The sequence below is a fragment of the Cygnus olor genome, chromosome 1 (genome assembly GCF_009769625.2).
Source record: "Cygnus olor isolate bCygOlo1 chromosome 1, bCygOlo1.pri.v2, whole genome shotgun sequence".
NCBI classification, from domain to species: domain Eukaryota; kingdom Metazoa; phylum Chordata; class Aves; order Anseriformes; family Anatidae; genus Cygnus; species Cygnus olor.
Genome location: NC_049169.1, coordinates 201,348,727 through 201,361,825, shown reverse-complemented (window position 1 = coordinate 201,361,825; position 13,099 = coordinate 201,348,727). Strand labels below are relative to the sequence as shown.

Below are 13,099 nucleotides of genomic sequence, written 5' to 3'. Positions count from 1 at the left end.
GAAAGAAATCAGTAAGGCACAGGGTAGTGAGGGTTCAGGCACTGGTGGTATCAGGTCACCTGGACACGCTGGCTGCAAGTGCTAGAGGTGGACTAGGAACGAAGGAGGCAGTTTTACTCCTCTGCCTTTCAAAGGACAACACTTGGGATCTGTTCCCAGCTCTGCTGCTGCTCTCTCCATTCTCATCTTCAGAGCTTTGTGTGAAGAGAGACCACAAGTAACAAGTCTTGTGTTGTGTTGGGGGGCAATGAACCCTTTTAGACTGCCAGGCTATTCTGGTTTCACCAAATTTCCAGCATTTCCTCTTTTCCTGGCCATTTAATTGGCCAGCACGCCATTGAGACCCCCCGCAGCCCTGGGGTGCTGCCAGACACCAGCCAACAGCCTGGGAGGGAAAATCAGAGCAGCTCACGAGCAAAGCATGCCCATGACCAGTGAAACCAGCAGATGGTGCTGCTGTATCTGCTGAGGACAGAGAAAATAACGAGCTTTACCTGCTCCTTTTCTTTAGTGCAACAGTCACGGCTTAGGAAAGCTTACCTTACACACCTTTCCTGGTATATCATAGTGTTGGCGAAATGATTTTCTCTCTCACTATTTCCATGCAAACACAAAACCTAGCGGGAGCACAGTTATTCTGGACGAGAAGTAACTTCTATTGACATAGCCTATTTTGCATAGGGAACCCATTTAAGAACAAATAACATCTTTTTTATTTATTTTTTTTTGGCCAGACGAGGATTGTTTGTCAGTACCACCATCTCACCAAAGTCTTGCTTTTGTAACTCAGATGAGTTCAGTTCTCTAAAACTGAATAATTACCAGCACCTAACATGGACTCTGGTTTAGCAGAGGTGGCAGTGGCCATGTTCCTGCAGCAAACGTTAGCACCGTGATGTCCGTGCACAGGCACCCAGGTACAGAATGGCAGCAGCACTGTTTCTTACTCATGAGGGCATTGCAAGTATCCATGTATTAAACAGAAAATGGACTAACCTAACAGTTTAATATTGCAGGTCGTGGTTTCTTAAACCTCTTTCTTGGAAGGAATTACTCGAGACACTTGCTTCAGCACCAAGGATGAGTTCCCTTTGTTAGCTCAGAAAACTGTTTGGATCAGTTTATTTCCACATTCAGACCACCTGGGTCCGGTTTAAAAGGATGTTGATGCCAAAGGAACCAGTCACTGAAAGCTCCCCTGCTTCAATGTTAATGATTGCCAGCTCAGACAACCGAAGGATATATATGAAGGACTTCCTCTTGCTTCTTTTGCACTAAATCTCTGCCTCTTTAAGCTATATATGGAGTAATAGATTTACCTGGCAAAATGCAATGCCATCTGAGTAGAAAAATTACAGTAGAAGACAATGAACATCCAAGGAATTTATAGGAACAACAGATAATTGCATAGGTATTAGATTTTGCTTTTTTTGGGTGTCGCACAGGTAGTCCATGCTCATTCTCTGTATTTCAGTAAATCTATCAGCAGCAGCACTGCTTGGCTCCTGCTAGGGACGGGGGCTCCTCTGGAGAAGGCATGAACCTGTCCTTGCTAAAGCAGAGACCTGATCTTGGTCAGATGAAATGCACCCTGAAAGAGTCTCTGCCACCACTGTTTTTTAAGAGATGAAATAGCAAATTCTGGCAGTCAGAACTGCAAAGAAGTGGGGAGAGATCAGGGTCCCACAGTTCTCAGCAATGCCAACCTTGTGGTATACAGTAGAAAACGAACAGCTCTGCATACACTCACACATGCTCCTGCACTATCTCCCAGGCTTACTTTGTACAGAAATCCCCAAATCGCTGTGTGGGTAAGTGATCAGAGAGAAAAATCCCACAATGGAGCCATTATAGTGCAACAGTGTGTCAGGTCAAAGCCTCAGCAGGAACAGATGCCTGGGAAGTATTTAAAAGAAACAAATGTAACTGGAGAAATACCTTGTTTCTCTTAGTCCCGACCCAGGCAAAATTGTTTTATACCCTATCATTGTCCAGAAGTCTGATGGGACAAATAGTGGTATCAGCAAACCCATTTAAACAACAGGAAAATGCTCGTGGGACTTTCAGCAGAGGGTCTCTGAGTCTTTTTAAGGGTGTCAGTAGCAGGAATTTGAGGAGCAGGGTGTAGAGAAATACAGGGTGCACAGATCCAGTGTGCAGAGCAATGTGCATTTTGTGGAGCAGAGCTGCGTTGGACAGGGCACGCTGTTGCTCGTCCCCCCGTGCTTGCATTGCAGAGCAGACAAACAGCAGGGCTCTGCCATTCCTAATCCTCCTCCTCTCTCTCCAAAGTGCTTATAATCCTTCCACATCTCCCAAACCACATCAAACCCCATTGCTCAAGTAACAAAGTTATGGTACCTTGGCCTCAGCTCAATATTTTTCTTTGATAATTACAATTTCTGAGCATGTAACAATAGAAGTATCTCTGTGGAGAAGAGTTCACAGCTGGTTTGTATAAGGAATCGGCTAATCACTGTAGTTCAATTCCAAAAAGACCACAAAACGAGATGGGGGAAAAGAAAAACCCTTACCATGAGTTGTGGCAAGAGAAAAACAACCACCCTTCAACACATCAGCATATCTGTTTTCCAAAGAGATTGAATGCTGCTATTACAGATAACTACTTCCTAAGTAATTAGCAAGAAGCAGCTTAGCTGGTCTGCATCCGAGGTGAGATACGAAAGGACACAGAGAGAAAAACGAAAATGCTCACAAAGCATCCCATCTGTCCAAGACTCAAAGTGAACACTAAATAATATCACAGGCTAGCAAGCAGACCTCAGGAGTCTCTCCAGGGAGTCCAGACACAGAGGACCAGCAAAGAAAAAAAGAACCTTTTAAAAATACGGTGCATTCAAGAAGATGGCTATTCCAGTAGGAATTAATCTCTGACACTCAGGCACACTGAAAATATTGCAAAGATTTCCGCCCCCCGAGGCTGATCATCGGCTTGCACAAGTGTAAGGCAGAACTAGCCCCATAGATGTCAGTGGAGCTACACTTGAGCAACACCAAGGGGAAAGGATCTGCTCCAGAGCTTCAAGACGCAGCAGAGATGGGAAAGGCAGAGGCCCCCATGCATTCCACACTGGTGGAAGGGATGGCCAAATTTAGCCCCGTCTTTTCATTTTTCACCCTTGCTTTGCCTGCTTATGCTTCACCCCATCAAAACCTTGCTAAGGTTAGGGCCCAGGAAACAGCAAACACCCGTTCAACAGCTCCAGCGAAGGGCAGCCAAGAAAATGTATTTAAATTTATGGATGCAGAAGAAGCATAGCGCTTTTCCAAACCCTGGTTCACATTAACTCCCTACGGCCATTCAGCTTGTTACTGGAAAGAAGAATGGAGCTCGTCCAGATGCACTCCAAATACATAATCTAAAGTCAAATAGAAGAAAGCTGAAGCAAAAAGCTGCCAAAGCGTTTGCAGCTCAAGGTCTTCACCTCCATGGCTGTCGGCTATTGTTATCCTCCCCAAAAAGGGCCTCTGTAAAACATTAAGGAAATAAATCTAGAAACGGCATGGAGCAAGTCATCCAGAACAGCAGTAAAATGCAAAGCATCGATGCTCAGGGGAAGAATTAATTTCCACCATTAACAGATCTAGGGGCACTGGTGACCCAGAAGATCTCTGGAGGTGGTGGCACGGTGAAGAGCTCCCTCATGGTGGAGCTTAACTTAAGGCAGATGCCTAATGCTGTTCATGTCTAGGTTTTTCTCCTTGCACTGTAAAGTTCTTGGACCATGTGGTGTGGTGCCTTAAAAATACATCACAACTGTGGCCTGCAATGAAGGGCCATAGAGCACACGCTGCAGCTTCCACTAGATCACAGACAGCTTTATACAGCCGTGACATGTGTTGGTCTTTACTGCAAAGGAGGAGTCTGCAATAGCATTGAGTGAACATGAAAAGCAGGAGAGGAAAGGGGGTCAAATGTTATAATCCCCCAAATGACAGAACATGCAGGCCAGATCTGTAGGGCACTGCACTAAGCCCAGGGCATTGCAGCCCATTCCCACCCAGGAGTCCAGGCTGTCCTGATCTGGCTCGTTTAGCGGTCAATGAGCGATTTAGACACAAGTCTAGGAGCTGTCCCTTGAACAGTTAATGTAGTAGCATCAAAAGGAAATACAGGAGCCTCTCTTGCTGCAGGGCACAGCAGGTCCAAAAGGGTCTGGTAATGGTGAACCCCTACAGGACTGAGAACATCTCCACATCTATCTTCAGGCTGGGTGAATCCCCATGGAGAGAGCGTGCTGCTCATGAGCTGCCTGGCAGGACACAGCCTGCTTTGTCCTGCAGCATGACATCGTCCAGCGCTCCCTTCCTATTGTGCTCCCCCCCTCTTTAGTTTCCTGATGATAATTACTGATGCATTTTCCACGCCAGCTGAAACAACAAAGTTAGATACTGCACCATTTTAATCTGCCGAAATTTGTCAATGCCTTGCCAAAAACTAGCCCTGCTTCTCAAAGCGCATGGGAATGTGCAAAATGGGCCATGTTTGCACGGGACTGATTTCCAACCTGTCCAAATGTTTGAAGCTGTTCAGATTTGCAGTGCTGGAGTCACTCTGTTCCCAACCTCAGCTAAGGTCTGGGAGCAGTGCTCCTTCAGGCTGAGACACTGCCGCCTGAAGTGTCCTGGAAATCTTATGGGAAGATTATCTGCTAGGATAATGATACAAGGTGCCTGGTGGGTCAAGAGAAGTTTGGAGGCTTAGCAGCAGTTGTACATCCAAGAACAAAGGGAAAACATCTCTCTAATGACTGGGAAAAGATCGAGAAGTTCTTCAAAATGTGGTCTCCCCTGTGTGTCGCTTGTAGATCACTCTAGGTGTGGAGGGACTATGGAAATAAAAGGACTGAGTGCTTTTAAAATGACTAGTGATTTGCGGATTCCCATCTTGAAGTGCCTTGAGGAAGACTCATTTGCATGATGTTCAGCCTATGTTAGAAATCCTGTCTGTTCACGGCATCTCAAATTGGACATGGGGAAATCTAAAACACACAGATGAGCGATTCTTTGAGAAGTTATCAATGTTATTAATGTTACCAGGTTTTGTGTTAAGACACTGCTAAAGGTGCCCAGAGCCAGGAGATTGTAGGCTTTATGCTTCTGTGCACTATTCTCTCTGCCCTGCCTATATGTATGAAAGGCTTTTGAATGACATATACAGATACAATTAATTAAATAAAACACTAGAGATATCTTCATTTTTCTGCACCCCTCACTTAACTTGAAAAACAACTTCTGCTGTTCAGTACTGGGTAAGCACTCTGAGCCTGAAAAGTTCATGTTTGTTATGTGAATATGGAAAGTGACACATTGATCAACGAGGAGGATGAGCTTTTCATAGAAAAACTACAGTTGGAATATATGTCTGGAGGTCGGTCAGTCCAGTATTGGTTTAAAGCAGAGCTTGCTTCAAAATCAGATTAGGTTGTTTAGAGCCTTGTCAAAAGATGAAAGTCCCAAAGGCTCTCTGTACAACCACTTTCATAATGAATATTTTTTGTTGTGTCTGATTGGCTCATCGTACTGAAGGATCTCTGTAGGAGCATAAAGATTTCAACTCAGCAAGTCAAGCAGTCCAACTCCAATCACAGGTTGATGGGTCTGATGCCATTTCTGCTTAGTCCAAGCACAAACTGCTCCTGATTCTTGTGAGTACGCAGTGCACATCTTTGATGGCTGTGTTGAAATTACACCGTCTCTTTTCCACAAAGACAGGGAGGCACACAGCATATGCTGGGTGCTGATGGCTGAAAAGCAGCTCTGCAAGAAAGGTCTTGGGGGTCCTGGTGGACAAGAAGTTGAAGATGAGCCAGCAATGTGCCCCTGTGGCACAGAAGGCCAACAGCTTCCTAGGCTGCATCAGCAGAACTGTAGGTCAAAGGAATTGATCATTTCTCTCTATTTCAGCACTTTTGAGGTCTTAATTAGATTACCATATCCAGTGTGGCGCTCTCAGCAGAAATTTATTGACAAACTGGAGTGAGTCCAGAGAAGGGCCATCAACATGACCAGGATGTACAAAGAGTTCTGAGGAACCCGTGTTTGATCAGGCTGGAGAAGAGTAAGAGGGCATCTAATTTCTGCCTACATTACCTTCTGGGAGGTTGTAGAGAAGACAGTCAGATTGTTCCCAGAACTGCACAGCAAAAGAATGAGGGGCAATGAACACAAGTTGCACCTAGGGTAATTCCAAATAGATATTAGGGAAAAAAATATGCACAAGGAAGATAAGCAAACTTTGGAACGGGTACCATGAAGAGAATAGAATGGAATGGAATGGAATGGAATGGAATGGAATGGAATGGAATAGAATAGAATAGAATAGAACAGAACAGAACAGAACAGAACAGAGGTTTCAAATCTCCATCAATGGAGATACTGAAAATTATTTGGCTGGACCAAGTAATATTCTCTGAGGAACCTGATATAATGCCTAAATTGGACCTAACTTAGAAATCACCTTGGCTTTGAGTGAAGGGTTGGACTGGGTGATATCCAAAGGTTCATTCCAAAGTGATGTCTTCAATAATTTTATATATTTTCCAGAATGAAGCAGGAAGGCACAGATCACAGATGATTATCCCAGGGGTACACAAGACTTGACACTTCTGTAAGACTTCAGTTGCCTACTTTCTGTTTATTACTGTGCACAGTTCAGTGGAGCAAAGTCACAAAAGGAGGACAAAGAGTAGGATTCAAGGCATTCTCACATCCCTCCAATTTCACACGTGCTGTATTGCCTGCCCTGGTACTTCACTGGGAAACAGGGAGAAGGGACAATCAATTTTCTCCCACATAGCTGAAATTGAAGCTGTTGCCCCTTGCATGAACCCAGACGGAGCTGGGAAAGGACTGATGTCATCACCCCCACAGAGGAAGGAGAAGCTCTCCCTTAATGGGGAGCTCCCACGCGCGGGCACTGTGAGCCAGCTGCTCGCTCCCAGGCTAATGGCTTTCAGAATAAGAGCAATCACCTCGTCCCATTTGTGGTACCTGGCAGACATCCCACTCAGCATCAGCAGGCTGGCTTCAACTGGAAAGGGTCTGAGTCATTTTAACTTTGCTGGGTTAGGATGGATTTGGCAATATAGTAATTTGAGTGACCAAAAAAAAAAAAAAAGTAGGCGTTAATATTATAAACTGCTTTCTGTTTGTATAAGGCCCTGGGATAGCAAGAGGGAGGCCTACGGGAGATGAAGTGGAGCAATTTATATTTTCTTCCCACACCTCTCCTGTGTGTGTAGGCACACTGCGTTCAGAGTCCCATTTACCAATGGACAATGACGTTAATTAGTGCAGCTCAGGCCTGACCTACCTTAGGCACTGTTTGTGCCTAAGATGTGTTTTTAAATCAATATACTTAAAAGAGTGCCAGCTCAGAAGCTAGGACAGTTCAGGCTTCAGGAGGTCTGTTCTTGTCTGACTTGAGCAAAATGAATCAGGACTGCTGCAAGGCATTGCACAATTCTCATTAATCATTTAAAACATGATTTGCATTGAACTCTCCCACTTTTTTCTTTTTTTTTTTTTTTGAAGTAGGCAAATCATGAAACATCAGCATGTTATAAAAGAGAGAGCCTGAAGGAAAAACAAAGAACAGGAGGGTGTAAATGAGAGAAGGGCACTTGCTACCTTTCTGATTTCGTTTGGGGAACAGAGGGATATATTAGTATGGGTAAATCAGTCTACTTATCCCAACTTCAAATCCATTTATCTCTGACGTTACTCCAAGACAGAGCTAACTAAGTGGGTCCAAGTTGTTTCAGCTTCCCAAAGGTCCCTAAAACTCATTTGTGACCCTGGCTTGGACTCCCCTTTTCTTTCTGACAGCTACATAAGAAAGTCAGAAACAGTGGCTTGCTTCCCCTGACTCATCACTTGCCTGCTCAAAGGATCAGCAGGATTTATTTCCTTATCTACTACTGTGGAAACAGTGCCAGCTAGATGCTTTATTTGAGAGGCTTTAGTAAGACGTAAAATCCTATCAGTCCCTCCAGAAACCTACATCCAGCCCCAAAGATGTGCCACATCACCTGGCCTCCTTTCCTTTCATCTGCTGAGTTGCCTTCCACCTGCAGAGAGAGCAACTAATCCAAAGTAAGTTTTTACATCATCTGCTTCATATTATGGGCTTCATCTGTCCATCTCCGAGAAAGTTTGAGTTCTTGGTTCTTCCCTTCAAAACTTCCAATCAAAAATGTATCCCCTGGGCTCTGTTTTTCTGTGCTCCTCTCTCCACTGAAAGCTTTTCTGGGTGGCAAGAACAGCTAGCAGTCTGCTTGTACAGCATTATATACCTCACCTTCTATGAAATGCCTGAAGTTCTTCTGCTTCTAAACCCTCTTCATGAAAGTGTCTTTGAAAAGGGACAATGCATCCCATCACACCAAACGTATTCCCACAAGCCAGGGTCTTACTGACTCTTGTGCCTTGACAGATACGAACAATCTGTTGCACACTGCCAAATATTGCTAGATGGGTGGCAGATATGGAAACACTGCTGCAAAATCTGCTTACAAAAGAGCCATCATTGTGTGAAAAATGACATTGGTAATTTTTTTCAGTCTTTTTCAAATACAAGTGAGGATAAGCCCTACTGACTGCAAATAATTAAGTCAACAAACTGCTGACATTTCTGCATGTTGCAAGGAGGACTAGACAAAAAAAGAAAAGGCAGAGGAACTCACAGAAGAAGCGGTTATTTTTAATTACTTGGGAAGATCCTGTCCCTGTGGGATGGGCAAAAACCCCTTCCAACAGTTTAAAGCAAAGTCAGCATCAGGCAAGGATGGCACCAATATGCTGCTTGCATCCCTCTGTGCATTTGAGCAATTCTGCTGACAGCTGAGCCTCACAAGGCCTGGGAGGCATGCTGCTTCTGACCCCGGCTTTGCTGGTGCCATTTCTCCTTGGTGCTGGAAGAGCTATGTTAACTACTCCAGGGGAGAACATGTCTGTTCTCAGACTACCCTGGTGTTAGCATCCATGGAGAGGAAAGAAGCTGGTTTTACCTTATCATTTGTGCATGTAATGGGGAGGGTGACAAAAGAGGGACATTGCCAGGATCAGCTAATGACCACGTGGCTCATGGAAACTGAAAGCCTTACGCAACTGTTAAAACATCAGTATTGTTTTAGCTAGATTGTAAGACAATTAATGGAACTCTCTAAATTACCTTAATAATCTAAAGCACATGATCCATTTTCTCCATAGAACATTGCTGCAGTAAACAACTAAATTACTAAAAACAATGGAGACTCACTTTTCCACTCTGACTGCCGTGCTTCTTTTTTTTTAATGCTTATGTGTAAATGCTAAAACTTATCACACATCTGAGTATTGTGTAATAAACACTCTTGTAATCTTAATTGCTTTTCCTCATAAGAAGGTGAAGGTTAAGTCTGCATTTTCCTAACTGTACTTACCCTGAATATCATCATTGAACGTACAGTATCTGTTGCGGTATTTATTGAGGAGACGAAAAGCATTAGCATTGGCAAAATCTTCAAACTGGATTAGACAATTCATACCATACCTGAAAGATAAAGGGTAATTTAAAATGGATATAATATTTCTACAACATAGAGTGATATATACACCTTTTATCACGACACGGTAGCTAGAGACTCAAGCGCTGAGATAATCATAAGCACTGATTCTCAACAGAAATGCATCACAGTAACATCAAACAGGATCATGTCCTTCCCAAGCTCTGCACACTCAGAAATATGGAGTCTCTAACTAAGAGAAAGTTGTATTCATAATGTCTACTCAAGGGACACAGAGGGTTTCCTAATTTATCTATATATGAGTGTATATACATATATATGTATATGCATCTTTGTATATATGCATCTATTGTATGACAAAATTTCAGTGGTATATTTACCAATGATCTTCTCAAAGCGTTGGAAATGCTCTTTTGGAATGGATATCGCTACCGTCATGTTGCAATACAGAAAATCTGACTACAAAAAAACCCACGAGTTACAGGAACATCACCAAGTGCCCACTTCAACTGTAGGTAAGGGAAAGATGAGAAGAAAACTGCTTGTAGGCTCACGTGGACCCAAGTACTTCACTGTGTGATTTCATAGCCACATTTTTGTGCTTTGGAAACACATTTCTCTCCAATGAGTTGCTTTGTAGAAACCAGCACACAATGACAGCCAGTGACCCGGACGGTCAAAAGGCAAGAAATAATTGCAAACCTTCCATAATTATCCAATAATATCAGAGCAAGTGTGTAGTTTCTAAAAAATGGGTAATACTCAGACTGCTCCACAAATACTCCTTTCTCTTACAGAAACATGACGGACAGTGGGAGAAGCATGGGGAAGGAATAAGGCAAAAATTAGCAACTCCCATGCTGCAGTCTGGTGGAAGGGCTCTCAATAGCTGCACTGTATTAGAGACCTGAGCCTCTCTGGGACTGAAAGCTGTGCAAAGGCAGCATCACCTTACATCCCTCCCATTCAGGCTTTCCTCCTTTGCCACTGAAATCTGAGGTAGGGGACACCCCCGCTTTAATCTAGAAATTAATACTGGATGAAACACGCTCCATTTACAAACCGTGGCTCCTGTCATGAAAAGCTCTTCTCATGGCACTTGCAGTCTGGGCAGTCAGGCTCACCTGGCAGGGCTCTGAATTTTTTATTCTTATGATTTCCCATTTTGAGTTCATCTGTCAGCAAGAAGACGATGATAAGCACAAGGATTGTGCTCCTTTAATCATCTATCATGAGAAACTCGTGCTTTATAGACACTCTGGTCTCAGAAAGGGAAACGGGTTGGGTCTTGCACTTCACCTCCTCTGTGCTTGCTTTTTAGAAAAGTAGCACAATGATATAATAGATATACCTGACTCTTTAAACATTTTAGATGTAAAAGCTCAGACCCAACTCAACACCTTGCTCCAGTTCAGTTTCCTGTAAGGGGTAATATGTCACAGCAGGTGCTTTTCTTCCCAGTTAACCTGAAATACAATGACTGAGGTCAACTTCAACTTATCTCGTGCAGTCTGGGTGCCTTCCTAGTACCTGGCTACTATCAGAGATGGTCTGCCTTGCCCCATATGTGGTCACCCCCCTCTTCTGAAAGGGAATACAGTGCAGAGGGGTTAAAAATTGCTTTCAAGATGAGTCTGTTACTGTTGCGTGCTCCTACTTTATGAGGTATATTTACTCCATGCTCTGCAATGTCAGAGTCCAGCAAACCTTCTCTGGGTAGACAGATACATGCATGACTGGTCATACTGGCCATCAAGGCAGCAACTTCTTGTCTTGCTTTCTGTGCTGGAAGGAGCAACAACAGAGCAATATCCCTGTTGTGGTTACACCACTCCTCCCAGCCTGGATATGCAGGGTTAGGTTTGGATTTTCCAAGGGACCAGAAGACTTTGCAATTCAGCAGGATATAGATGCTAGGGTGAAGGAATTCCAGCTTGCCATACTTTAAGAGGGGAAACAAAACTAGGCTTCATGCCATTTCCAAAAGGGGCTGCCGACTGCTCCCACTGGTTTTGCGACTGAGCAGGACAAATCCTTTCCTGTACCCTATATGACAGCCCATGTTACATGGCTCAACAAGTGGAGTCTATTGAAAGTTTTCATTTCTATAAGATGCTCTTAAATTGTCCTCAGTCTGCTGCTAACTACAAGTTACACTGAATATTTGAGGGACAGTTTGCTTACACACTTTAAGCCTTCCCAGTGCAGATTCTGGTAGCTATCAGAGTCATCCAATACCAACATTTCTTCTGAAAGGCTAAGCAACACCCTGAAAAGACATGTATGAAAATTCCCAGATCTCTCTGTCTCTGTAAAGTCTTGAAAATCAAAAGAACACTTTGAACATCCAAGGAATTTGTGTAAAGAAAGAATACAAAAAGTATCTCAGAAAAAAAAAAAAGTTTTCTAATGGATGGTCCTCTTGATCACGGTTTTGGATGTGTACAGAAACCATGGCTAGCAGGGAGATGACACACCACTCAGAACATCTGCTAACGTCTCACAGAAAAGAATTAGCAAATCTTGACGCAACCTCAGTTGCTATAGAAACTACTTCTCTAACACCAGTCTTACTACTTATTTGTATCACTGAGGAAGTAAAATTACTGGCTTGGTGAATAAAATCAATGATCTCAGCCAGCATGAATGCGTGTGACCAGCTCTCCAAAGAGTGTTAAGGGTAGATGGGTGGGTTTCCCTGACTACAGAATCAAGTCTATAAGAGTATTAATCTGAACACTTTTTTTTTGCTGTTGTTTAGAGAACAGAATCTTTCCTCACTTCATGTACCTGGTCTGTAGCATGTGACAGTGCAGAGTGACTTCTATCTATTTTCTCTTTGATCATTTTTATTAAACAGAGCACAAGGAAAGCATGGTGGCCCATAAACACTTCATTTCTCTCCTGCCTCTCAGTATGACAGGACTGTGCTGGAATGGAAAAACTGCTCATTGAGCTATTTTTTGAAGATTAGTTTCTTTTCCTCTGCTACTGAGCCTCTTTAAAGTGTAAACCACATTTCTGAAATTTATTTTTTAATGTGAGAACTAAAGTTTTCATTAATAAAGATTACAAGTTGCTCATGGCAAGACCCTAAGACCTGATGCTTTAAATGAAACATTCACAGTTAAATCACAGATTAAAATCTCGGGATGATGTTAAAGTCCCAGTCCTTAAGGGACTACTCATCTTACTGGGGTTTTGAGAGGATTTCAAAGAAATTGGGCTGCTGAGTCACTGAAATTAAACATAAACAGGGCAGCTTACTGAGCCCTGACTTTGAAATCTACCAGTTCATTTTTACTGCTCTTTCTAATACTAGTTCAGTGGCTGTGTGTTCCTTTTTAGGGTGACGTGATGAACCTAAGGATAAATTTAGCAAGGAATGGGAACAAAACAACTGCTGGAGCCATTTGCAATAACATCCTCGTAAGCAGCAACATGATGAGTCAATTCTACTGCCCATTCTCCACAGCATAGTAACTCAGGATTTGTGTAACCTGTTTCACCCCCCAGGAATTCAGAGCACTCTACAAGGAGTATTTGGGTAGCATCCAAGAGTAGAATGT

General features: G+C 43.3%; 1 protein-coding gene across 2 annotated transcripts in view; it reads right to left on the bottom strand.

The window, feature by feature from the left end:
- The window catches only part of ME3 (malic enzyme 3), a 124,457-nt gene that overhangs the window by 5,336 nt on the left and 106,022 nt on the right, over positions 1 to 13,099 (bottom strand). For both annotated transcript variants that reach the window (XM_040544312.1, XM_040544311.1), the window contains exon 7: positions 9,447 to 9,556. In XM_040544312.1, the coding sequence (XP_040400246.1) occupies positions 9,447 to 9,556 (110 nt within the window). The remainder of the gene's footprint in view (positions 1 to 9,446; positions 9,557 to 13,099) is intronic.